General features: G+C 38.4%; 2 protein-coding genes across 4 annotated transcripts in view; one reads left to right on the forward strand and one right to left on the reverse strand.

The window, feature by feature from the left end:
• si:ch211-87m7.1 overlaps positions 1-26,753 on the forward strand; it is a 272,159-nt gene that overhangs the window by 123,045 nt on the left and 122,361 nt on the right. The gene's annotated exons all lie outside the window — the stretch shown is intronic.
• On the reverse strand, positions 611-24,763 carry gramd2b (GRAM domain containing 2B). Of its 3 annotated transcripts, XM_073909986.1 has the most exons (15): positions 24,628-24,763; positions 19,986-20,148; positions 19,122-19,235; positions 15,170-15,257; positions 14,349-14,418; positions 11,608-11,711; positions 10,319-10,414; positions 10,172-10,243; positions 9,170-9,253; positions 8,950-9,064; positions 4,124-4,219; positions 3,891-3,972; positions 3,644-3,745; positions 2,713-2,794; positions 621-2,325 (listed from the first exon to the last, which is right to left on the reverse strand). In XM_073909986.1, the coding sequence occupies exons 3-15, from the start codon at positions 19,199-19,201 to the stop codon at positions 2,281-2,283; spliced, it is 1,116 nt and encodes a 371-aa protein (XP_073766087.1). In that variant the 5' UTR covers positions 19,202-19,235; positions 19,986-20,148; positions 24,628-24,763; the 3' UTR covers positions 621-2,280. The 3 variants fall into 3 exon arrangements, with proteins under 3 accessions (XP_002663092.3, XP_073766087.1, XP_068079175.2); XM_002663046.8 differs by lacking the exon at positions 19,986-20,148 and having other exon boundaries at positions 611-2,325; XM_068223074.2 differs by lacking the exons at positions 19,122-19,235; positions 19,986-20,148.

Consider the following 26,753-nt stretch of genomic DNA (forward strand, 5'->3'; position numbering starts at 1 on the left):
TTTGTTTTGTGTTTACCTCATGGTTAAAGTTGTTGCACGTCCGCCAGTTCCTGCCTCAAAATGAGCAAGTTTGAGTCACTTGTACATCCAGGAAGTGTTCAGAATAGCAAAACAGAAGCGAAGAAACTAGACACAGAGGAACATTTACACCTTACTGCCCACTAGCGGTTCGGAAGTATTAATGCAGACCAACGGAGACAGCGCGCAGAAGTATAAATGCACAGCTTTTATGCATTTTACGCCGTGAGTTGCGCCGGTCACTTGACGCAGAAGTATAAACCAGGCTTAACACGCAATTAACACGTTTGTTGCAGACGTTTTGGCCCCAATGGCCTTCCATAGGAGAGTAACGCACGCAGAAGTGCGTTAAGACAGGGGTTTTCAAACTTTTTTAGCTGAGGGCCCCTTTGTGTAGGGCGAATTCTTTTGGGGACTCCCAAAAAATAAAAATGACGCCACCCCCTCAAATTAATAACTGTACTTAATTTTTTAAAATTGTATTATCCATATTACTGTGCTCACTGTGTAGCAAAGGCCAAGCCCACACAAAAGCAGAACAGCAAATAACTGCTGATTATTATAAAATGGTTATGATTATTTTAATAATTTTACTTCAATTTGCTGGTTTCTGTTCTGTTTAACTGGATCAGTGTTAATGTTTTATAAACAGCTCAGTTTAGCTCATGGGAACTGAACTTTTCCTTTCCCTAACCACTGTTTACAGTATTTGTCGTTTTTACTCTGTAATATTTCTATAATTTGATACATTTTGTTAAATGACAGCAGTAAAATATAGTTTATTTGTAAGTCTTGGTGATTTTCTTATGATTTATCAGTCACTAGTTGTGTATGTTAACAATTAAATACAAGCGAATTATAATTCCTAAAAGTAGGATTATAGTTCCTAAAAATTTGGGTCGCGGCTTGATGACCATGTAAAAATGTGGGTCCCATGGCCAAACCAGTTGAGAACCCCTGGTTTAAACGATGGCTCTGCCATAGAGAAACTAGGGGTTTTGGCAAACTCTCGTCACACATCGCTCTTTTCCCAAATGATGCATAGTTCAGCCGTGAGTTGTGCCGTGGTTTGGGAAACGCACCCCTGGATAAAGTAGTTCCGGCAGGTTTTGAGCACATCACTGTTTCATATAAGATATCTTACTTTTATCAGGTTAAAATATATATATATTGATATAAATTAATAAAGAATAACAAGAAAACCTAATCAAGAAGAAACATGTGAATGATTAACATATGAAGAGGCAAAAACCTCTGAATGCCATTTGATGTTTTCTTCTAAAATGAGCATTTTTCTCTGACTTCTGTGTGTCGGCTCAGTAATGTTACTTTTATAGTGACATATAAGTTATTTTCATTCATTCATTCAATTATTCATTCATCTTCTGCCGCTTTTCCGGGGCTGGGTCGCGGGGGCAGCAGTCTTAGGAGAGAACTCCAGACTTCCCTCTGCCCAGACACTTCCTCCAGCTCCTCCAGGGGGATCCCGAGGCGTTCCCAGGCCAGCCGAGAGACATAGTTCCTCCAGCGTGTCCTGGGTCTTCCCCGAGGCCTCCTCTCGGTGGGACATGCCTGGAACATCTCCCTAGGTAGGCGTCCAGGAGGCATCCGAAACAGATTGCCGAGCCACCTCAGCTGACTTCTCTCGATGTGGAGGAGCAGCGACTCTACTCCGAGCTCCTCCCGGGTGTCAGAACTCCTCATCCTATCTATAAGAGTGCACCCTGCCACCCTGCGAAGGAAACTCATTTCGGCCGCTTGTATCTGAGATCTTGTCCTTTCAGTCATGACCATTTAAAGTGAAATAACTGAACATAAATGTAGGAGGCTGAGAGAAGTACTAATTTTAGGAGAAATTTCAGACGGCTTTTAGAGGTTTTTGCATATGAGTTCTTCATTTACACTGCAGGGCTGCTGAATGCTGGATTCTGATTGGCTGATGGTCACTCTCTGGTGTTTGGTTATTGTCAGATAAAGGCACCGCTAAAGTAGTTCCGGCAGGTTTAGAGCGCATTACAGCTCCATATCACTCCGCTGAATGATAAGAGGGATTTCACAGCTACAGCAGTCAGAAAACACAACAGAAGGAGGAGATGTGGAGGACACTAGTGACGCACACAGCAGTTTGAGGAGGACACACACCTGATTAACACACTCGCACACACAACATCTCAACAGTGGGTTCAGCAGAGGGGACGTGTGATCAATTATTCCTCATTATGATGGTTTATTGACACCAGTTAAAGCGTCTCAGACTCTCCATCAGTCCGTCATCGTGTCCATCAGTCTCTGCAGGCTCCTGTGAATCTGAGCATCAGCATCGGTCAGCAGAGGTGGAAACTGGTCTTATGTCATTAAGTACATATATTAAGCATATGAGCCCGGTTGCATGAAAGCCCATGGGTTAGGAAATCCATTAATTCTCAGGTTAAAGGAACCAGGAGCTATTACTGGCAGTAAGATTCTGTAGTGTGCAATCAATGAACTCTACGCTATGCCAGAATGGATAGCAACGCAACTGACAAAGGTCATGTGATCTTGACAAATTGTGGATGTAGTATGTTCCGATTCCATTCATACTACCAACCCTCACCACATAGAACACACTTTGATAACAGTTGTGTGATAAGTTCAAACTCAAATCTAGTATATAGTCGAGTAGTAGGTGATTTCGAAAAAGAGTTTCAGACAAACCTTCTCCAGCCTCAGGAGACAGGCGGACAGAACAGAGCAGACCTCAGCTGAATCTCCAGCGTACACGCTTATATGTCCATCCCTGCAGTAACACACACACACACACACACACACGCACACACGCACGCACACACGCACGCGCACGCGCACACACACACACACACACACACACACACACACACACACACAGAGTTGCTACATTTACAGTTGCTATGGTAACACAACAACTACAGCCATTGATCTGTTATGGTGAATCTACAGTTGCTATGGTAACACAACAACTACAGTAATACATTTCCTATGGTGATTCTACAGTTGCTATGGTAACAACAACTACAGTAATTGATTTTCTGTGGCGATTCTACAGTTGCTATGGTAACACAACAACTACAATAATTGATCCGATGTGGTGATTCTACAGTTGCTATGGTAACACAACAACTACAGTAATTGATTTTCTGTGGCGATTCTACAGTTGCTATGGTAACACAACAACTACAATAATTGATCCGATGTGGTGATTCTACAGTTGCTATGGTAACTCAACGACTATAGTAATTAATCTGTTGTGGTGATTCCTCAGTTGCTATGGTAACACAACGACTATAGTAATTGATCTGTTGCGGTGATTCCACAGTTGCTATGGTAACACAACAACTATATTAATTGATCTGTTGTGGTTATTCTACAGTTGCTATAGTAACACAACAACTATAGAAATAATCTGTTGTGGTGATTCGACAGTTGCTATGGTAATATAACATGACCAATACTGTAGTTTTCTACAACTATACTGCAATACACCACAGTTTACTGTAGTAAAACATTTGGTTAGTAAATACCACATTATTTACAGCATACTGCACTTTAATATAGTATTGTTTAGAAGCGTGTGTGTAAATGTGAGTGAGATGATCAGCTTGATGTTCACCTTTTGTGTGGCAGCTCCATGGAGAGCAGAGCCATCAGCCGCTCCTCCAGACTGACCATCTTAAAGGCCATATAGCAGGAGGAGAAGAGCAGCACACACACCCTACACACACACACAATCACACACACATGGGTGGTTCATGAGGACTCTCCATAGGTGTAATGTACTTTCTGTGGCAAATTCTGAATGTCAAAAGACCTGTTTTTGTGTGTCTGTATCTGTGTGTGTGTGTGTGTGTGTGTCTCACAGTGAGAGGTAGATCAGCACCAGTGTGTTCAGAGAGAGAGAAACAGGTCTGAGTGTCTTCATGAGCTCCAGATCGGCTGATGCTGAAACACACACAACATACTCTGACTATCCTCACACACACTGCACATCTCTAAGCCTGTGTGTGTGTGTGTGTGTGTGTGTGTGTGTGTGTGTGTGTGTGTGTGTGTGTGTGTGTGTGTGTGTGTGTGTGTGTGTGTGTGTGTGTTTTACCAGTGTATGGCAGGTTTTTAGTGCTGTCAGTCTCTTGTTTGATGTGTGGATCCAGTTCACCGTCTCGTTTCGTCACCTGAGAGCGCTTCTGGAACTCTGAAAAACACAGATTATGCTGAAACACGGGCATTTTTAAATGTAATATAGTTCACATAGAATATTTTACATCCAACAATGACATCAAATGCCACAGAGACACTAGCCGCGTTTCCACTATTGCGCCTAAAGCGAGTGTGCCAGGGCCAGAGGCCAAAGTGGGCTTTCTCGGGGCCAGCGGCCAGCCTTTTTCGGCCTGCCGAATACCTTGGACCAAAGAGGGCCAGCTCGGGCTTCAGGACGGAGTTAAAGGAGAGGTGGAGATTGCCCGAGACATCAAAATCCAGTTCGTGATTAGTTGGTGTGCACGGCTGAATGTTCAGCAGCTTATCTCTGGTGTAACTGATCGTGTTTGATAAACATAAAACCGGACAGACCAACAAAAACAGTGCAAACACTGGAGAGCTCCACACCAAGGCGGCCATCCGCGGCGCCATCTTGACGAGGTCAATAATCACGATATGTTGTGGTGACAGTTGATATAGTAACACAACATATATAATAATAGATCTGTTGTGGTGATTCTACAGTTGCTATGGTAACACAACTACTATAGTAACTGATCTGTTGTGGTGATTCTACAGTTGCTATGGTACAACAACTATAGTAATTAATCTGTTGTGGTGATTGTACAGTTGCCATGGTAACAGAACACCTAAAGTAACTGATCTGTTGTGGTGATTCTACAGTTGCTATGGTAACACAACAACTATAGTAATTGATCTGTTGTAGTGATTCTACAGTTGCTATGGTAACACAAAAACTATTGTAATTCATCTGTTGTGGTGATTCTACAGTTGCTATGGTAACAACAACTATAGTATTTAAACTGTGGTGGTGATTCCACAGCGTCTGGTAAAGATGGCATTGTCATCATAACACTAGTTTTCTGATTGCACATGAGAACATGCAGCAAACAAATCAATAAATGAGGGAAAGAAAACATACAGCTGCTCAGTTTAAGACAGGGGTCACCAACCTTTATGAAACTGAGAGCTACTTCTTGGGTACCGATTAATGTGGAGGGCTACCAGTTTGATAAACACTTCTCAAATAACAAATTTGCTCAATTTACTTTTAATTATACTTTGTTTTTGGTAATAATTAATGATTTTCATCCATGTGAAGACACTGACCATGTTAATGATTCTCACAAAATGTTATCAACAATGATTTAACAGGGTAGGAAATGCCCTGTATTTAATGTATCAATGTGCAACACTTTATTTTTATATATCTCTGCAAATATTTACATTTTTAAATGATTACTTCTATATTAGATGAAGCTTACTGGTAAGTGGTGCTATGGTGAGCTATTTTTAGAACAGGCCTGTGGGCAACACATGTGATCCTCGCGGGCTACCTGGTGCCTGCAGGCACCATGTTGGTGACCCCTGGTTTAAGACATTCCATAAACACCTTATAGGCCAGGGTTTTTCTGCTTATGATCACCCTTATGTTCCCTATTAAATGTAATTCTGTTGCATAAAATAATAAAGTAGTTTAATTTATGAGTGACATTTCTCTGCGGAGTCCTTCTCGATGTTTCAACGTGTAATAATTGAGTTTTTATCAAGTTTAAATAGTGTGTTTGTGCATGAAACATGTGCGATTAGATGCCTGTGTGTGTGTGTGTGTGTGTGTGTGTGTATGTGTGTGTGTGTGTGTGTGAGAGAGAGACCAGGTGAAAGAGCGCTCGCTTGACAGCTCTGTTGATGTTGTGAGCAGCTGGGATTCTTTCTCTCTTGATTTTGGAGATAATACACAATATGAACACAACTGAAAGACATACAACTCTACAAATGACGTGTCCACCTCTGTATGCTCAACACAATAGTGTCATATCTAGATAAAATAGCCTGAGCTATATTAAAATCATTTAAAGAGTTACAAATATCAGATATAATAAAATCACTTTAAATAAATAAACCAATATAAAACAAACAGAAGCTAGAATAATTTAGGGATATACACTACAGATAAATTAAACCGTTTTAAGCCATTTAAACTTTCATTTATAAAGGCCTCTCTGAAAAGAAGCTTTTAGATATTTACTAAAAACAATAAACAGCAGAGGAGCTTTAAACTAATATTGATAAAGTATTTGGAGATGATGATATTAATCAAATCCTGCAAGCAGAGCATTATTGGGGTGAGTGAAAGCATCAGAAACCACCTTCTGTTTACATTTACATTGAGTCATTTAGCAGACGCTTTTATCTAATGAGGACAAGGAAGCAATTTACACAACTATAAGAGCAACAATGAAGAAGTGCTGTAGGCAAGTTTCAGGTGTGTAAAGTGTAAGAAGCAAAACATTAGTCATTTTTTTTGTAATACAGTTAGAGATCAGAGTCAGAGATGCAATTGCAGATTAGGAAGTGTAGTGGAGACTAAATAGTTGAGTTGTTAGTGGTTTCTTGAAGACAGCGAGTGACTCTGCCGTTCTGATGCAGTTAGGGAGTTCATTCCACCAACTGGGCAGATTGAACGCGAGAGTTCGGGAAAGTGATTTCTTCCCTCTTTGGGATGGAACCACGAGGTGACGTTCATTCACAGAACGCAAGTTTCTGCAGGACACATACATCTGCAGAAGTGAGAGCAGATAAGAAGGAGCAAAGCCAGAAGTCGCTTTGTAGGCAAACATCAGAGCTTTGAATTTGATGCGAGCAGCAACTGGCAGCCAGTGCACACGGATGAGCAGCGGAGTGACATGTGCTCTTTTAGCTTCATTAAAGACCACTCGTGCTGCTGCGTTCTGGAGCAGTTGAAGACTTTTGATAGAGTTAGCTGGAAGCCCGGCTAGTAGAGAGTTGCAATAGTTTAGTCTGACAAGAACAAGAGCTTGAACAAGGAGTTGAGCTGCATGTTCAGATAGGAAGGGTCGGACCTTTCTGATGTTATAGAGTGCGAATCTGCAAGATCGAGCAGTTCTAGAGATGTGGTCTGTTGTGTCATCAGTCCTGCAGCGCTGCTTTACAAAGGCATTGGGGAAAACTGCACATAAAATTGTATTCTTCTCAAACAAGTGCTTATATTTTCATATGAGGTGGTAAAATAAAAAATAAAAATGTTAAATGTAGAGCTTTATTAGTGGATATCTGCTGAGCACATCGGTATATTTTATTACCTGCTGTAATGTCCTGAAACACTTTCCTTTACCTAAGATAACTGAATAATCTGCAGCATCCTTACATTATTCTCCTAATAAAGGTGAATCGGCTATGAAGTGTCATACAGTCTAGGGGAATATGAATCTGTTCGGGTCTCTCTGGAGCATTTGGGCTGAATGTTTAACGTTGTCTATCTAATCGAGGATGTTATAAACACATTTTATAGCGAGTTATTAGCGGAGCATTTGTGTGGTGTTATATTATGGATGGTGCGCTGGGTCCCTCCGCTAGTGGCGAAAGCACTCGATGCCAACAGTGGTTCGGCGAGTAAAGGAATATACTGAATGAAGCACACAGTCTGTGCGTTTAGACATATACTGTGCTGCTGTACAGTAGCGGCTCATCTGTGTGTGTTGGTTGTCTTCAGTTTAATGGTGTCGTGATGATGTGATGTGTGCTTGATCCCTGCTGAACTGGGCGGATTGTGTGACATTTGATTCGGGGATGTTCTGTGGGTGGAGTTTGGGTGACATGATTTCAGCCTCACTGCACATGCTCCCGGGATATTGGCACAGCACGGCCCGATAAAAGCCCTGGCTCGCACTGGCCTGACACTGGAAATGCAGCTATACTGTGAGGGGCTGTTCACATTAGTGATGGGAAGTTCAGATCATTTTACTGACTCGGATCTTTGAGTCTCGTTCATCAAGATGAACGAATCTTTTTCGAGTCATTTCGTTCATTTGGTTCAATTTGCCAAAATATTATTAAAATGTTACAAATTGCTTTCAAACACATCTACAACTAGCCCAAAAGGTTAATTGCATGACAAATAAGTAATAAACAGAATATAAGAAGGAGAAAATAATAATTCAGTGTTGAGCTGCTCTTTTGCATATGAAGGTATTGTTGTCTCTGTGCTCAGCTCACCTCTTCATGTCTTTAAATTTCAGGGGTTCATTCACGTTACACTGACAGTCACATATAATCTTAATCAATGCACAGTCTAAGCTGATAGGAGCCATGATCGTTCGTTCATCACGTGACAGAATGACTCAAACCCGAGGACTCGAGAGATGAACGGTTCAATTCTTTTTCCGGCTCTAAACGCGTATGATTGGCCCGTGATGAACGAGTGACTCAGACCCGATAGAGGACTCGAGAGATGAGCGGATCAAAACTTTTTCCAGCTCTAAATGCGTATGATTGGCTTCTGCCAATGTGATGACTTGAAATTAACAATACCAGCACAAATGTGCGCACGCGTGGATGAACGAATCACTCCCTGAGAGGACTCATAGTTCCCGAGTCCTATTGAAGATTCGTTCAAAATGAACGAATCGTTCATGAACGACCCATCACTAGTTCACATTTCACAGTGTGTGCAAGCAGTGTGACGCACTCCCATTTTCCAAATGTTTTCCATCGTATTTTGTTTTTCTAATAATAATAACGTCAAGTTAAAGGCTTTTAAAGGTATATTGACCAACCTCCTGGTTTCAGTGTATCTGATGTGTGTGTGTGTGCTGGTGTTTCAGTAAACCTAATGAGTGTTTGTATGCGCGCACTAGTGTTTCAGTGAATCAGATGTGTGTGTGTGTGTGTGTAGACCCTCACTGGCTGTTTTGCTGTACTCTGGAGCCTCTGGACAGTCTGAGCTGCTGCTGTCCTCCGTCCGCTGACCCGTCTGTCTCTCAGGAGCATCCAGATCTGACAGATCAGCACTGAAGTCCTGCAAGCACACATGCACACAGGCACACACGCACACACGCACACACAGCTAAGTGTGAATGATAAATAAGTGACGACTGATGAAGAAGTAAAGAGAGACTCATACTGCAGTCAGTATTGCAGGATGATGAAGATGATGATGATGATGATGAGCTCTAATGCTGCTCTGAGCCACTCCAGGAGTTTCCTCCTGCAGAAAAAGAAAAAGAAAAACAAAACAAACAAACAAAACACAACACAACACAACACAACACAACACAACACAACACAACACAACACAACAAAACAAAACAAAACAAAACAAAACAAAACAAAACAAAACAAAAAAACAAAACAGTCAGACAAAACACTAAACACACTTAAAATAATACAACACACACTAATGGAAATAAAATACAACATAAAAGCTAAAAAAATATATTTTATTTAATTTTATTAAATTTTTTAATTTTTTGTTTAAATATCTATTTAATTTTTGCAATTATTTTATTTATCATTTTTACACATTTTTATTTAATTTCTGTATATTTTATTATATTTATTCATTTTCTTTTTAGCTCAGTCCCTTTATTAATCAGGGACTAACCACAGCAGAATGAATCGTCAACTATTCCAGCATATGTTTTAGGCAGTGGCTGCCCTTACAGCTGCAACCCAGTATTGGGAAACATTCATACACGCTCTTTTACACCCACACACACACACACACACACCCATACACTACGGCCAGTTTAGTTGATCAGTTCCCCTATAGCGAATGTGTTTGGACTGTGGGGGAAACCGGATCACCTGGAGGAAACCCACGCGAACGCAGGGAGAACATGCAAACTCCACACAGAAACGTCAACTGAGCTGAGGCACAAACCAGCGACCTTCTTGCTGTGAGGCAACAGCGCTACCCACTGCGCCACTGTGCCACCCAAATAATAAAATAATTATGATAATAGTTAAATTTAATAACATTTTTAATAAACAATACCTATAGTTACAAACAAACAATAAACAAAGGTTTGGCCAATAAATGACCTAAAACTGTAATAAAACATCACAAAAATAGACTTTAAACCACAAATAAATGTAAAACAAACAAACAACTGAATAAACTTACGATCATATGTGGACAGACGGACATCAGGACCTTGTAGGTTGTGTCTCGAGACAGAAAAGAAACAAACACATGCTGCAGAAATAAGAGAGATGAGAAACACAAGCGCTTCAGTGACAGACGGATATGATGATGCTCAGTGTTTTTTACCCGCTCGAGTGCAGTCGAGATGACCAGAGCGTTCGGCACCAGGATGGCAGTTTTGGTTTTCTTGATGACGGTCACAGAGGACACTGGAATGGCGATCTGAGGGAAAACACATTATAATAAACTACTCAAATCAAAGCATTAAGGTTACTAAATACGACTTTTTCTAATCTTCTGCAAATGATTTGAGTGCAAATGTTTAAATGCTTTGAGTCTGGGCTGGGTCAGTTTATGACGAGGAATCCTGCTTCAGAAATAACTGCCTCAGTCATCTTTCCATCAAGCAAATTTCTCGTGTTAGCCTAATTGGTTGGCGATATGTGTTGGGGTGGGGGGTGGAATTCCAGGACTTTTCAGGAGACGGAACAATACGGGAGAAAGGCGGGAGATGGGTCTGAAAATACGGAAGACTGCAGGGAAAAACGGGAGTGTGTATGGGTGGTAGTGACCCACAACAAAGTTTTGTTTACGTCATTCTCGCAGTCCTGTAGATTTACTTTTATCGGCTAGACTCCGGCCTCACAGCTCTATGAATGTCAGTGCCGTCACTTAATGATCCACGATTGGTAAACGTAGTCTTCACTAATAAAATAGCTCCGCTACTGAAAAGCTATTTGATTTATAAAGTAGCGACGCTACCGACACACTACTGAGAAATGTAGTTAAGCTAGTAGCCTCACTACTTACTTTACAGTGTGAATAAAACTATGAAGAGTGTGTGTGTGTGTGTGTGTGTGTGTGTGTGTGTGTGTGTGTGTGTGTGTGTGTGTGTGTGTGTGTGTGTGTGTGCTGCATGCTGAAAAGGACATTTATGAATTATGAAATGCAGAAATGTGTCAGTTACTAAACTGGAAGATTATTTTTGTTTGTTTTGGGGAAAAATGCACTTATTTTGACTCATTATTTATAAAAGAAAACAATAATACTCATGACTCATGATTTTTTGGATTAATACGAAGACAAAAATAGGTTGTTAAGTGTACGAGTCTGATTTTCTAATTGATTTACTTGTAACTGTGATGTTTTGTGTTTATATATGATATGATAAAGTAATGAGTTTTGACATATGGTAGACTCTAAAAAATATTATGTCAATTTAAGTTGGGTAAAAGATGGACTAATTTGGTTCTATAAAGTTGGAAAAGCATTTTGTGTGTGTGTGTGTGTGTGTGTGTGTGTGTGTGTGTGTGTGTGTGTGTGTGTGTGTGTGTGTGTGTGTGTGTAATTGCCCTTAACTGCGCCTATTCTTATATTTTGTGATTAAAAGTGTTAAATCGTGTTTTGAGGCTGACCTTTGTGTCTTTTCCGAACACTCTGGAATGGAAGCAGATCCAGTTTTCGGAGACGAAGAGTCGACCCTGATAGAGAATATCTTTCTGCAGGGCACACGTATAACCTGGCGGACAGAAGACAACACTAATCACTCTTCTATAGCCGAGCTGGAGGATTACTGAAGAGCTGTACTCACTTACTGATCACTGATTACATAATAAACTGTGTAGTCAGTAATTTAATCTCTTAGATTACACATTCAAAATAATGTAATTTCAATACTTTTGGATTACATTTAGATTACTTTGGAAATGTCTGACTACTTTTGGTTTGCATTTAGATTACTTTGGTACAGCACAACTACTTTTAGATTACAATTGGATTACTTTGGAACTGTCTGACTGATTTTGGATTACATTTGGATTACTTTGGAACTGTCTGACTGATTTTGGATTACATCTGGATTACTTTGGAACTGTCTGACTGATTTTGGTTTGCATTTAGATTACTTTGGAAATGTCTGACTACTTTTGGTTTGCATTTAGATTACTTTGGTACAGTCCAACTACTTTTAGATTACATTTGGATTACTTTGGAACTGTCTGACTGATTTTGGATTACATTTGGATTACTTTGGAACTGTCTGACTGATTTTGGATTACATTTGGATTACTTTGGAACTGTCTGACTGATTTTGGATTACATTTGGATTACTTTGGAACTGTCTGACTGATTTTGGATTATATTTGGATTACTTTTGAACTGTCTGACTACTTTTAAATAACATTTGAATTACCTTGGAACTATCTGACAGGTTTTAGATTACATTTGGAGTACTTTGAAACTGTCTGACTGCTTTTAGATTAAATTTGGATTACTTTTGAACTGTAATTAGTAACTAATTACAGATTACATGACAATATTTTTTTTGTCAGTAATATGATCTCTTAGATTACACACTTATGGTAATGTAATCTGACTATGTTTGGATTACATTTAGATACTTTTGAACTGTCTGACTACTTTTGGATTACATTTAGATTACTTTGGAACAGTCTTACTACTTTAAGATTACATTTGGATTACTATGGAACTGTCTGACTGATTTTGGATTATATTTGGATTAATCTTGAACTGTCTGACTACTTTTGAATAACAATTGAATTACCTTGGAACTGTCTGACAGCTTTCAGATTACATTTCGATTCCTTCTGAACTGTAATCAGTAACTAGTTACAGATTACATGACAATATTTTTTATCAGTAATATGATCTATTAGATTACACACTTATGGTAATGTAATCTGACTACATTTGGATTTCATTTAGATTACTTTTGATCTGTCTGACTACTTTTGGATTATATTTAGATTACTTTGGAACTGTTTGACTGCTTTTAAATTACATTTGGATTAATTTTAAACCTTAATTACTTACTAATTACAGATTACATGACAATATTTTTTGTCAGTAATATAATCTCTCAGATTACACTATTTTTGTAATGCAATCTGACTACGTTTGGATTACATTTAGATTACTTTGGAAATGTCTGAATACTTTTAGATTACATTTCGATTTCTTTTGAACTGTAATCAGTAACTAGTTACAGATTACATGACACTATTTTTAGTAAGTAATATGATCTATTAGATTACACACTTATGGTAATGTAATCTGACTACATATGGATTTCATTTAGATTACTTTTGAACTGTCTGACTACTTTTGGATTTTATTTAGATTACTTTGGAACTGTTTGACTGCTTTTAAATTACATTTGGATTAATTTTGAACCTTAATCAGTTACTAATTACAGATTACATGACCATAGTTTTTGTCAGTAATATAATCTCTCAGATTACACATTTTTGGTAATGTAATTTGACTACGTATGGATTACATTTAGATTACTTTGGAAATGTCTGACTACTTTTGGTTTGCATTTAGATTACTTTGGATCCGCCCGACTACTTTTAGATTACATTTGGATTACTTTTGAACTGTAATTAGTAACTAATTACAGATTACATGACAATATTTTATGTCAGTAATATGATCTCTTAGATTACACATTAATGGCAATGTAATCTGACTATTTTGGATTACATTTAGATTACTTTTGAACTGTCTGACTACTTTTGGATTATATTTACATTACTTTGGAATTGTTTAACTGCTTTTAAATTACATTTGGTTTAATTTTGAACCATAATCAGTTTCTAATTACAGATTACATTTTAAGTCAGTAATATAATCTCTCAGATTACACATTAATAGTAATGTAACCTGACTTTTTTTGGATTACATTTAGATTACTTTTGAACTGTCTGACAACTTTATGATTACATTTGAACCATAGTCAGTTACTGAATACAGATTATATGAAAAAAAATATTGGTCAGTAATGTAATCTCTCAGATCCATGGTGTTGCAATATGACTACTTTTGGATTACTTTTAGATTACTTTAGTTACTGATTACATTACATTTGGATTACTATATATGGGTAGCAATGGATTCAATGAACTGTGAAATATTTACTGTCATTGTGTGTGATATCCTGAAGTGATCCATAAAAAAATAACTGTAATTTGATCTGGTCTGATTGATTTTTAATATGATTACATAATTCAGATTATATACACTCCAGCTATGGTTTTAAATAAAGCTCAGTGCTTCTTTTCTCCTCATGTGTAAGTCACTTTGAATGCAAGAATCTGCTAAAAGAATGAATGAATAAATGTGAATGTGAGCGTACTCTGCCTGAGCTTCTCCTCCTCACTGACGTCCTTGAACACTTTGTGATATTGAGAATTAGTGCGGGGAAACTAGAACACAAACATCATCCATAGTCAGTGATACAGATCAAAATCATAACTGATAATGCACATTAAATCTCAGATCTGTTATGAAGTTTTAAAATGCGACCCTGAGCACAAAACCACAGGTCTAATTTTACAGTATCTAAAAATAAACTGAATGGATCAAAATTATACATTTTGTATGGCAGAAAGCATTAGAGTATTAATATTAGAGTATAAAATCTAAATTTGTAATTATTAATGTACATCAGTACACAAGTTTAAATTGTTCTAAATTTGATCAATAATTATGATATACAAAATAGTATATATATATTTTTTATTTTTTGTCTTGTTTTCAGCCCAAATATCTAAAAATTATTAAATCAAGAAGCATTTTTTAGACAAACAAAAAAGATTGTGTTGTTTTCAGAAATAATGAGTCAAAATTTAGTGAGTTTTTCCTTAAAACAAGCAGAATAATCCGGCAATGAGGTGAGGGAAATAAACTTTTGTCAAAAAGAAAAATAAGATTATTCTGCTTCCACATTGTCAGATTAAGGAAAAACTCACTTAATATTTACTCATTATTTCTGAAAACAAGACCATATATTTTGTTTGTCTATAACCATATATGTTTTTCTTCTTGATTTAATTAGTTTTAGATATTTATAAAAACATGACAAAAACTCTAAGACAACTTTTTTTGTTTGCTGTGTAGCAATTCACACATCATTAAAATCTAGCAGATCTGCTGTTATATTTCTGATTTATTCACCTGGAAAGACTGCGGTTTCCTGCGTTCACACTTCAGTTCAGAGTCACTCTGGATTTGCAGAAGTAATGAAGGGTCAAACGTTTTAGATCTGAATCAAGACACACGTGGAGTGAACACGTTAGTTATGATTGAGTAAAGCAGTAAAGGGCTGAATACTAGTGCTTGATTTTTGGACTTGATAATGAATATTTTAGTTTTATTTTTGGAATAATTATATTATTTTATTTATTGTATTTATATAGCAGGCTTCAGTGCTAAGGTTTATTTTTCTACTGGTCCGATCGGGCCAATGATTCAGATTTTTACTTGCCCTGGCAAAATGTCCACTGGCCCCACCAAAAACAAAAGAAAAGAGAAAAGTTAATAGCTATTATTAGCCACATATTTTAAATGATGTGTCAAAAACAATGTCTGTGAATCTAGAAATTTAAATATTTAAAAATGGTACTAAATGTATAATTAGCAAAAATATAAGTGTTATGAAAACAGAAATAGCAGTGTAGAAAATGTGCAGGTATTTTAGTGAAGTTTATTTATAAACTAATGTTGAGAGGATCATGTGCTTATGATTGCTTGCAGCCTGTATTATCCAATTTATGATTCACCAATCAGACGACTCCATAATCACTATAAATACCCTCAGTTACATATAACAGCCATCTTCGTTTTGAAGAATCCCCCCTTCCACCCCTACTCCTCCTCCTTTCCTAGATGGGTGGCCCAGTGGTTAGCTGTTGCCTCACAGCAAGACTTCTCTGGTTCTAGTCCTTACCAAGCCAGCTGATGTTTCCGTGCGGAGTTTACATGTTCTCCCCGTGCTCACATGGGTTTCCACCAGGTTTCCAGGTTTCCTCCCACCGTCCAAAAACATGCAGCTTAAGTTAATTGACTAATCGGCACCATAGACATGCTGCTAGTCAGTAGTTATCTCTTAAGAGCGATCACTATCTGTTCATCAGCTACTACAGCAGAGGAGTTCTCCACATCTACCTGAGCTCAAACTCCCCTCTCGCCATGCAAACGGGAGGGAGCCCCGGGCATCTAGGATCTTACGAGCTCAGGGCTCTCTCCCGGGACAGCATGCCAAACCCGCTTTATAATCAATCATCAGCTAAGAGTGGACTCTTGAATTGCAGTATTTAACAAAAGGCGGCCGACTTGTCATCGTGACATCACTTCATTTTTTTCGTCGTCGTGTTGTACCCATGTAAACGTCTGCTTCCAAGATGTTAGAAACACACTATCTTTTAGCCTTGTAATTTGATGTTACCGCCATGTTGCCGTCTCTTCGCTGTACTGGTTGTTACCAGGTTACGGCAAAAAAAATTGCATGTTCAAAACATCAAATCAGATAAGAGGAACTGAAATATTGGAGTTCACGACATCACATAGAAGGTAGCAAGGCTTGAAAAGCACTTGAATTGCACACAATTAACAAAAAGTTGCAGGCAAATGAAACTCATATCCCGATTGGGCCAGTAATGATCCTGTCTACTGTCCCAAGCGTCTCTCACGCTGGCACCAGGCCATCAGGCAGTCCTTACTGTTGAGCCCTGTATACAGTTGAGGTCAGAATTATTCGCCCCCCTGTTTATTTATTTGCCCAATTTCTGCTTAGCAGAGAGCAGATTTCAACACATTTCGGTAACACTTTATAATAACTACACACTATAAATCATTTATTAAGCATTAGCAAATAGTGAACTCATTATCCGTTAAGCATTAACTCTACATTAATAAATGTTAGTCAGCAGTTTATAACTGCAGCTAAATGCTGTATTCTTGACTTATAATCACATTTAAAATGTGCTTAATAATTGTATTTTCATACTTAGTAAATTATTACATTTTCATTACTAAATTAAGTATCGCATTATTTACAAACCAGTTGTATTTAAGAGTAGTTGAGGGTTTTTAGGATCATTCAGAATGAGTTAGTAAATGATTAATAAACTATTGAAATCAACATTTATAACTCTTATAGCCACAGCCATGTCACCCTGCAGCCCAAGACCGGTTACTCACTGAAGCTAAGCAGGGCTGAGCCTGGTCAGTACCTGGATGGGAGACCACTAGGGAACACTGGGTTGCTGTTGGAAGTGGTGTTAGTGAGGCCAGCAGGGGGCGCTCAACCTGTGGTCTGTGTGAGTCCTAATGCCCCAGTAAAAGTGAAGGGGACTCTACACTGTCAGTGAGCGCCGTCTTTCGGATGAGACGTTAAACCGAGGTCCTGACTCTCTGTGGTCATTAAAAATCCCAAGGCACTTCTCGTGAAAGAGCAGGGGTGTAACCCCGGTGTCCTGGCCAAAGTCCCTCTATCGGCCCTTACGATCATGTCCTCCCACTCATCCCCATCCACCGAATTGGCTCTATCACTGTCTCTCCTCTCCACCAATAGCTGGTGTGTGGTGAGCACAATGGCGCCGTTGTCCTGTGGCTGCCGTCGCATCATCCAAGTGGAGCTGCACACTGGTGGTGGTGTGGAGAGACCCCCCCTCATGATTGTGAAGCGCTTTGGGTGTATGGCCATACACAATAAATGCGCTATATAAACACACATTACATTACACTACATTACATTATTATTTAGCCATATAATAATTGTTACTAAGTATGTTGATAAATGCTTTATTAACTCAACTTCACCTAGTTTTGTGGCCTAATCTAAAGTGAGGACTATTCATGCTTTATACATCCTTTATAAATGACAAATAAAGGCTCAGAATCAAATGAACGATAATCTGTGCAATCTTTTCTAAAATGTAAAATTACTGTAAAGTTTAAACATTGCTGAATAACAGGAGTGTCAAAATACAACAAAACTGGATAAAACAACAATATAATAATTAAACAATGTAATAAAATGTAATGTTTAAACTCTACAGTGATGTTATTTTAGAGCAGGTTGCAAAGATTTATTTTTTATTTGAAGTGCAGTTTCATTTGTGTATCTTTAATTGAATAGGGATGAATAATGTCATTTGTCCTGTTCAGAATTTAACTGAGCCTTTATTTGTCATTTATAAAGGATTTATAAAGCATGAATAGTCCTCACTTTAGATTAGGCATCAAAACTAGGGGAAGTTGAGTTAATAAAGCATTTATCAACATACTTAGTAACAATTAGTATATGGCTAAATAATAAGAGTTATAAATGTTGATTTCAATAGTTTATTAATTATTTACTAACTCATTCTGAATGACCCTAAAAACCCTCAACTACTCTTAAATACAACTGGTTTGTAAATAATGCGATACTTAATTTAGTAATGAAAAATTAATCATTTACTAAGTATGAAAATACAATTATTGAGCACATTTTAAATGTGATTATAAGTCAAGAATAGAGCATTTAGCTGCAGTTATAAACTGCTGACTAACGTTTATTAATGTAGAGTAAATGCTTAACAGATAATGAATTATTTACTAATGCTTAATAAATGATTTATAGTGTGTAGTTATTATAAAGTGTTACCCACATTTCTAATCATAATAGTGTTAATAACTCATCTCTAATAACTGATTTATTTTCTCTTTGTCATGATGACAGTAAATAATATTAGACTAGATATTCTTCAAGACACTTCTATACAGCTTAAAGTGACATGTAAAGGCTTCACTAGGGTAATTAGGGTAAAATTAGGGTAATTAGGCAACAGTGGTTTGTTCTGGAGACAATCCAACACTAATATTGCTGAAGGGGCGAATAATATTGACCTTAAAATGGCTTTAAAACTATTAAAAACAGCTTTTATTCTAGCCCAAATAAAACAAATCAGACTTTCTCCAGAAGAACAAATATTAGAGGAAACACTGTGAGAAACTCCTGAATCTGTTCAACATCATTCAGGAACTAATTGAAAGAAAAAAATATATATTCACAGAATGGTGAATAATTGTGACTCAGCTGACTGTCATCATGAGTTAATGGGTTAATTAGCAGCGGTCTGACCTGACGAGGACTGCTTTTCCTCTCCTCGCAGTGACCTCAGTCTCGCCCTCCAGAGGAATGAAAGCATCAGGCCTCGTCATCTTCTGTCCTTCATCCTCGTCTTCAGCACAATGACTGTCAAACACACACAACATCATCACACACACCTTTCCTTCAGCTTATCCCCAGATCAACAAACGTCCCGCTTTATATTCAAGCGCACCTATAATGCACCTTCTGTACGCGGATGGGCAGAGGTGTGTGTAGTATAGTGTGTCCACAGTCATAATAATTATTTATTAATTAATTAAATAATTAATTATTTCATTCATTCATTCATTCATTCATTTTCTTTTATTTTCTTTCATTTTCTTAGTCCCTTTATTAATCTGGGGTCACCACAGCAGAATGAACCGCCAACTATTGCAGTATATGTTTTACACAGCAGATGCCCTTCCAGCTACAACCCAGCACTGGGAAACAGCCATACACACTCACTCACACTCACACACACACACACACACACACACACACACACACACACACACACACACACACACACACACAAACACAAACACAAACACACACACACACACACACACACACACACACAAACACACACACACACAAACACACACACACACACTCCACTATACTCATTTCCCCTGTTTTAGACTGTGGGGGGAACTGGAGCACCCGGAGGAAACCCACGCCAACACGGGGAGAACATGCAAACTCCACACAGAAACACCAACTGACCCAGCCGGGACTCGCTGCCCTATTACTTCCCTTACAACATTACATAAACGTAAAAACAACGCTTCAGTAAAACATCAGTCATATGAAGTGAGACGCGTCACATTGAGGAGAATAAAGCTGCTTTACCTTCAGCTGCAGATCTTCAGACTGAATGAAGCTCGTCTTCATCTAAATGAAATTACAGCGCAGTTCTGGAGCCACACATGCGGTGTTCAACCTGAGACGACGCTTCTGCTCTCAGTCTGGGGTTTAGAGTTACTGAAACTCAATATTTCAGCCTCAATAAACTCTGATGATGAAGATGGAGGAACACAGCTGACCTGAGATCAGTCTGATGATCATTTGTATACACTCAATCAAGCTCAGACACTAATACACACACACACACTCACACATTCACATTTACACACACATGCTCACACAAACACTCACATTCAAACACTCTTACACACACACACACACACACACGCTTACATGTATACTCACACATGTTCAGAAAAAAAAGTCAAGATGGCCTCACGGTGGCTTAGTGGTTAGGACTGTGGCCTCACACCAAGAAGGTCACTGGTTTGAGTCCCTACTGGGTCAGTTGTTGTTTCTGTGTGGAGTTTGCATGTTCTCCCCGTGTTGGTGTTGGTTTCCTCCGGGTGCTCTGGTTTCCCCCACAGTGCAAACACATGCGGTATAGGGGAACTGATCAACTAAACTGGCCGTAGTGTATGAGTGTGTATGGGTGTTTCCCAGTACTGGGTTGCAGCTGGAAGGGCATCCGCTGTGTAAAACATATGCTAGAATAGTTGGCGGTTCATTCCGCTGTGGCGACCCTTGATTAATAAAGTGACTAAGCCGAAAGAAAATGAATGAATGAATGAATGAATACTAACATGGCTGTAAATATACAGCTTATTATCAGTCAGCATGTCCAGCAGAGGATTAACATTATACTTGTGAAATGTGTGTGTGTTATTGATTATTAGTTGATCTGATGTTCAGTGTTTGCTGACAGAAACAAAGTCCTTCAGAAAGTCAACAAACTCTGCACAGAGAGAGCAAACACTGCCAATATCAAGTTTTACCTTTGGCATGTTTGGATGTACACTGCGTAAAATATCTGTAAATCAGCAGTTTTTCAAAGTTTGTGATTCATATTTTAAGTTCTCCTCATTTATTTCTGTTGTTGATTTGCATTATGGGATTTTGATCATTTCTGGACAGCTTTTAACCTTGAGCAGCTGTGTTTTCTGCACAGGTGTATTAGGGGTGTCAAAACTCAATGTTACTTAGATTGACTGCAATGCAGACATGAACAAATCTGTATCACTCAGTAATAATCATAACTGGCTATTATGTACTAAAGTTATTTATCACATATGTGTTATATGGTGGTAACTTACTATGGCGAGGGAAGAGACTGACAGTAAGAAAATCAGAGAACTACTTAATAAGCAGAAAACTGTGCACAATGCACTGCATGCACTACAAAAAAATGCTTTTCTTACTTAGATTTTTTAGATTTAGTCTTTTTTCTTGTCCAAATATCTAAAAATTCTTACATCAAGAAGCATTTTTTAGGCAAGTGAAATATATTGTCTTGTTTTCAGAAATAATATGCCAATATTAAGTGAGATTTTCCGTAAAACAAGCAAAATAATCTGCCAATGGGGTGAGCAAAATAATCTTACGTCAGAAGAAAAAACAAGATTATTTTGTTTACCCCATTGGCAGATTATTTTGTTGTTTTAAGCAAAAACTCACTTAATATTGCCATTTTATTTCTTAAAACAAGACAATTTGTTTTGCTTGTCTAGAAAATGCTTCTTAATATAAGAAATTTTGGATATTAAGACTAGAAACAAGACAAAAAATCTAAGCAAGAAAAGCATTTTTTTGCAGTGTGTGGGTTTGCTGGACAGTCTTTTTACTAACAGGTAAGTACAGCAGAACCAAGCTAAGGGTTAAGACAAGGCAAGGCAAACTTTATTTATAGAGCACAATTTAGAGCACTTAGTTAATGAATTCAATTCAATTTAATAGTTGACAAATGTTCCAAATATATTTGTATATATTTACAATTATTTGGTATCACATTATTTTGATGGTGCATTTGAGTATTTGTGGTCTGTCTGCTTAATATCTGCTGATAAACAGACATTTAACAGACTATAAGAACATAAGTACATGTCAACTTACACTAACTAGTTGGCATGTAGATGTAATGCAACTTAAACTCAACAAACAGACCATCAAAATAAAGAGTGACCAAATATTTATATATAATAATCAAATAAAATATAATTAATACATCATATTATTCATTCGCTCATTCATTCCTTTTCTTTCAGCTTAGTCCCTTTACTAATCAGGGGTTGCCTCAGTGGAATGAACCGCCAACTTATCAAGTATATGTTTTGCCCTTCCAGCCGCAACCCAACACTGGGAAACACCCATACACTCATTCACATACATATTCTAATTTAGCTTACCCAATACCTCTATAGCACATTTGTTTGGACTGTGGGGGAAACCAGAGCACCTGGAGAACATGCAAACTCCACACAGAAATGCCAACTGACCCAGCCTGGACTTGAACCAGCGACCTTCTTGCTGTGAAGCGATCGTGCTATCCATGCTTTTTAAAGTGTTTCAGTCAGATTTCAGGGCTCATCAGTACAGAAACTGCATTAGTGAAAATAACCAATGATTTACTCTTAGCTGTTGATCAAGGGTGCATCTCGCTATTAGTTTTACTGGATCACAGTGCCGCATTTGACACCCTCAACCACAATATCCTCATAGACCGCTTAAAGTCTACAGGTGTCCAGGCACAGGCTCTACAATGGTTTAAGTCATACTCAGCTGACCGTTACCAGTGTGTGAATATTAATGGACAGCCTTCACCAGTCAGCCCAGTAAAGTATGGGGTGCCTCAAGGATCAGTTTTAGGCCCTTTGCTGTTTACAATATACATGCTACACTGGGAGACATTATTAGAAGACATGGGACCAGCTTTCACTGCTATGCAGATGATACTCAATTATATATTTCAACTAAACCTGACGAGACGTCTGAACTGTCTAAACTAACTGAGTGTATTAGAGATGTTAAAGACTGGATGACCAACAATTTCCTTCTCTTAAACGCAGACAAAACAGAATTATTACTTATTGGGCCTAAATCCTGTACACAGCAGATCTCGCAACTCAATCTACAATTAGAGGGATACAGAGTTAGCGTTAGCGCTACTATAAAAGATCTGGGTGTCATATTAGACAGCAATCTAACTGTTGAACACCATATATCCCATGTCAGAAAAACTGCCTTCTTTCATCTGAGAAATATCGCTAAATTACGAAGTATGCTCTCCATCTCAGATGCAGAAAGCTAGTCCATGCTTTTATGAGCTCTATGCTGGATTACTGTAATGCTCTGTTCGCTGGCTGTCCAGCATCCTCTATTAACAAACTTCAGCTAGTACAAAATGCAGCAGCCAGAGTTCTGACCAGCTCTAGAAAATATGATCATATCAGCCCAATGTTCTCCTCCTTACACTGGCTGCCTGTTCAGTTTCATATTGAATTTAAAATATTACTCCTCACCTATAAAGCTCTAAATAATCAAGCTCCTGTTTATCTAACCAACCTTCTGTCTCGCTACAATCCAACCCGCTTTTTAAGATCTCAAAACACAGGGCTTCTGGTAGTAAGTAGAATAGCAAAGTCCACTAAAGGAGGTCGAGCCTTCTCCTTTATGGCTCCCTAAACTCTGGAATGGCCTTCCTGATAATGTCAGAGGCTCAGACACACTCTCTCAGTTCAACACTAGATTAAAGACTAAAGATCTAAAGATTTAAAGACTTTAAAATCTTTTTGGTAAATGCAGCACACAGAGGTATGATACATGAGTGTCACCCACGCATCTCGTTTATATACACAACAAACAGCAGCTACGCTAATTATTCTCTTTATTCTCTATTTCCATCTGGAGATACTCATCTCGAGGCCCTCAGAGATTATGCATTCCCACTGATTCGATCCAAGACCAGCGACGAGATGATCCCAAGGTTTCCATAATCCTGGACCAGGCCGTATCCTGAGCTGCTGCTGTGGTGGTCATGCAGGAGTGGAGAGCATGAGACTGATTCCAGTGATGCTCCAGGGACAGACGAGTCTTCGCTGATGTCCAGCTTCTCCAGCGCCTAGACTGCAGCTCTGCACAAGACGTTTGGCCAGTGGAGAAATGGTCGTGCTCAACAGAGTCTGGTTTCTCTCCAGGTTTTTTATCCTTTACTTTTGCCAATTGGTGAAGTTTTTTCCACGCCACTGGCTTGCATGGTTCGAGTCCCAACACAGGCTCATTTTGAAAAGTAGTCCCATGGACGTTTCTGGAGACCACAAAATACATCCAGGGAGGTATCTATTTTTGCAGGGGTTGTTTTACACGAATCCGCGAGAGGCTGCTTTGTGCGCTTTTTCGTATCTTGAATGTCTCTCGTGGGTGCTCTTGCGTAAACCCACCAGAGGCCGCTGACGACCGACTGAATGACTGATTGACTAGGCGACCGGCTAATCGACTCACCCACCCTCCTCCTTCCCTAAACCCAACTAATTTTACAGACTGACCCGCCCACCCACGTACTTCCTCTAAACCCAACCGACAATTTACAAAATTCGTCCAGAAAAGGAACAGCCCTCGTGTGCATGAGTGTGTGTGTGTGGCTGTGTTAGTGTATATGAGTGTGCATGTGGTTGTGTGTGTGTGCTGGTCTTACCGCAGTAATACTTCACTCTCCATGTTTTGCTGATGTGGAGGAACCGAACACAGGGGTCTGAAAGCGTCAGTCCTGCTCTGAGGATCATCACACACACACACCGACAGCTTCTCCATCAGGACGACTGACAGCGAGTGTGTGTGTGTGTGTGTGTGTGTGTGTGTGTGTGTGTGTGTGTGTGTGTGAGAGAGAGATCCTGACGATGCAGAAGATCAGAGTTCAGTTCAGCAGTTCAACAGATCTGCTGCTGTTTACTGACACACACACACACACACATGCTTGTTTTTGTGAAAAGTGGGGACATTACATAGGTTTCCATTCATTTTATACTGTCCAAACGTATATTATATTGCCCTCACCCTACCCCTAAACCCAACCATCACAAGAGACTGTGCAGCTTTACTCTCTGATTAAACTCATTCTGTAGGATGTATAAGCTTTTTGAGGAATGAGGACGTCACCAATGTCTTCATATTTCACCTCCTTTTTGTAATACCTGTGTCATACCCATGTCATTATACAGATTTGTGTCCTGATATGTCACAAAAACACGTACACACACAAACACATACATAAACAAGGAGAAAGACACACACATACATGTGTTATTAATGTCATTATTGTTATTAATTAATGTTATTATTCTTCAGCGTGCTGTAAAGCCTGTATCTCTCCTCCTCATTCAGTTTAACTATATATACTGAAATAACTGAAACTGCAGTGAACAAACAAAACTACAAAAAGGTAGAAAAAAAAACACTAAAAACTGAAATGACCAACATGTAAAAGCACAACGGAAACAGAAACTAAACTAATATTCAAAACTACTGTTAGTCTCATAGATAATAAAGCAGGATTATAATCATTTCAGTATGCACTCTTTCTGTGTTTATCCTGAGTAAATATTAGCCAAATTATGGAGATCTCAGATGTTTATATTACATGTCGCCTGCACTATTGTCTATTGAAGGAAAATGGAGGAGAGGAGAGCATGAGATGGATTCCTGTGACGCTTTATGGACAGACGAGTCTTCGCTGATGTCCAGCTTCTCCAGCGCCTAGACTGCAGCTCTGCACAAGACGTTTGGCCAGTGGAGAAATGGTCGTGCTCAACTGAGCCTGGTTTCTCTCCAGGTTTTTTTCTCTTCACTTTCGCCAATTGGTGCAGTTTTTTTTCCTCGCCGCTGTCGCCTTTAGCTTGCATGGTTCGGGATCTGTAGAGCTGTGCATCGATGGATTTGCTCTTTAGTGTTTGGACTCTCAGTAGTGATTATTAAACCACACTGAACTGAGCTAAACTGAACTGAACTTAAACTCTGAATACTGAACTACACTGTTTACATTCACTATGATCTTCTATGTGAAGCTGCTTTGACATAATTTACATTGTAAAAGCGCTCTACAAATAAAGGTGAATTGAAACTTGGACTTGCACACAAATATAGTGAAATCAGCATAACCGAGTCATCACGCTTCACGTATTTCCAATTACCCAACTAATCATCTATCAGTGTTAGGAAAAAGCAAAACATTACAGTCTAATGTCATTTTAAAAACTATTTTGCTACATTTTAAGGCATTAGTGTAGCCAGAAAAATACCTAAAAAGACACCTAAATTCTGCTATTACCATGAAAACTGGTTAAAGATTGGGATACCATGCAACTCAATAAGCTATAACTTTTTTCATAATTTAAAAGGTCAAAATAAAGATTTATGTTTGGCTATCACAAGTGAGTTTTCTTCTGTGTTATTATCCGGTTGCCATTTGTAAAAACGGCATCATAAACCATAAGGTTAGGCCTACCATAAATATATATATATATATATATATATATATATATATATATATATATATATATATATATATATATATATATATTTTTTTTTTTTATATTATTATTAAGCCTATTAATAACTTGTATTCAAGTTATTTTCATTTATTAGTGCCATAGGTCAAAACAAAATCGATATGCTGACTGTATTTTAGCTGTTAAAATAGGCCTACAGTATAATTTCTAGTGTTTAATTGTGCATGAGCAAATAGCAGTATAGCATAAATGACATATTTATTAAGGATTATCATTCAGCCTACCTGCAGCACATGTGAGAGGTTGATCCACGGCA

The sequence above is a fragment of the Danio rerio genome, chromosome 8, assembly GCF_049306965.1.
Source record: "Danio rerio strain Tuebingen ecotype United States chromosome 8, GRCz12tu, whole genome shotgun sequence".
Classification (NCBI taxonomy): domain Eukaryota; kingdom Metazoa; phylum Chordata; class Actinopteri; order Cypriniformes; family Danionidae; genus Danio; species Danio rerio.

Bases quoted from the DNA above. Each gene is read 5' to 3' on its own strand.
- gramd2b (XM_002663046.8), bottom strand. From the start codon at position 24,743: ATGGAGAAGCTGTCGGTGTGTGTGTGTGATGATCCTCAGAGCAGGACT. The intron at 10,244-10,318 runs GTAAAAAACACT...TTATTTCTGCAG, and splicing joins TCTCGACTGCACTCGAGCGG to CATGTGTTTGTTTCTTTTCT. The intron at 4,220-8,949 runs GTGAGGGTCTAC...TGTGTTTTTCAG, and splicing joins AGAGTACAGCAAAACAGCCA to AGTTCCAGAAGCGCTCTCAG.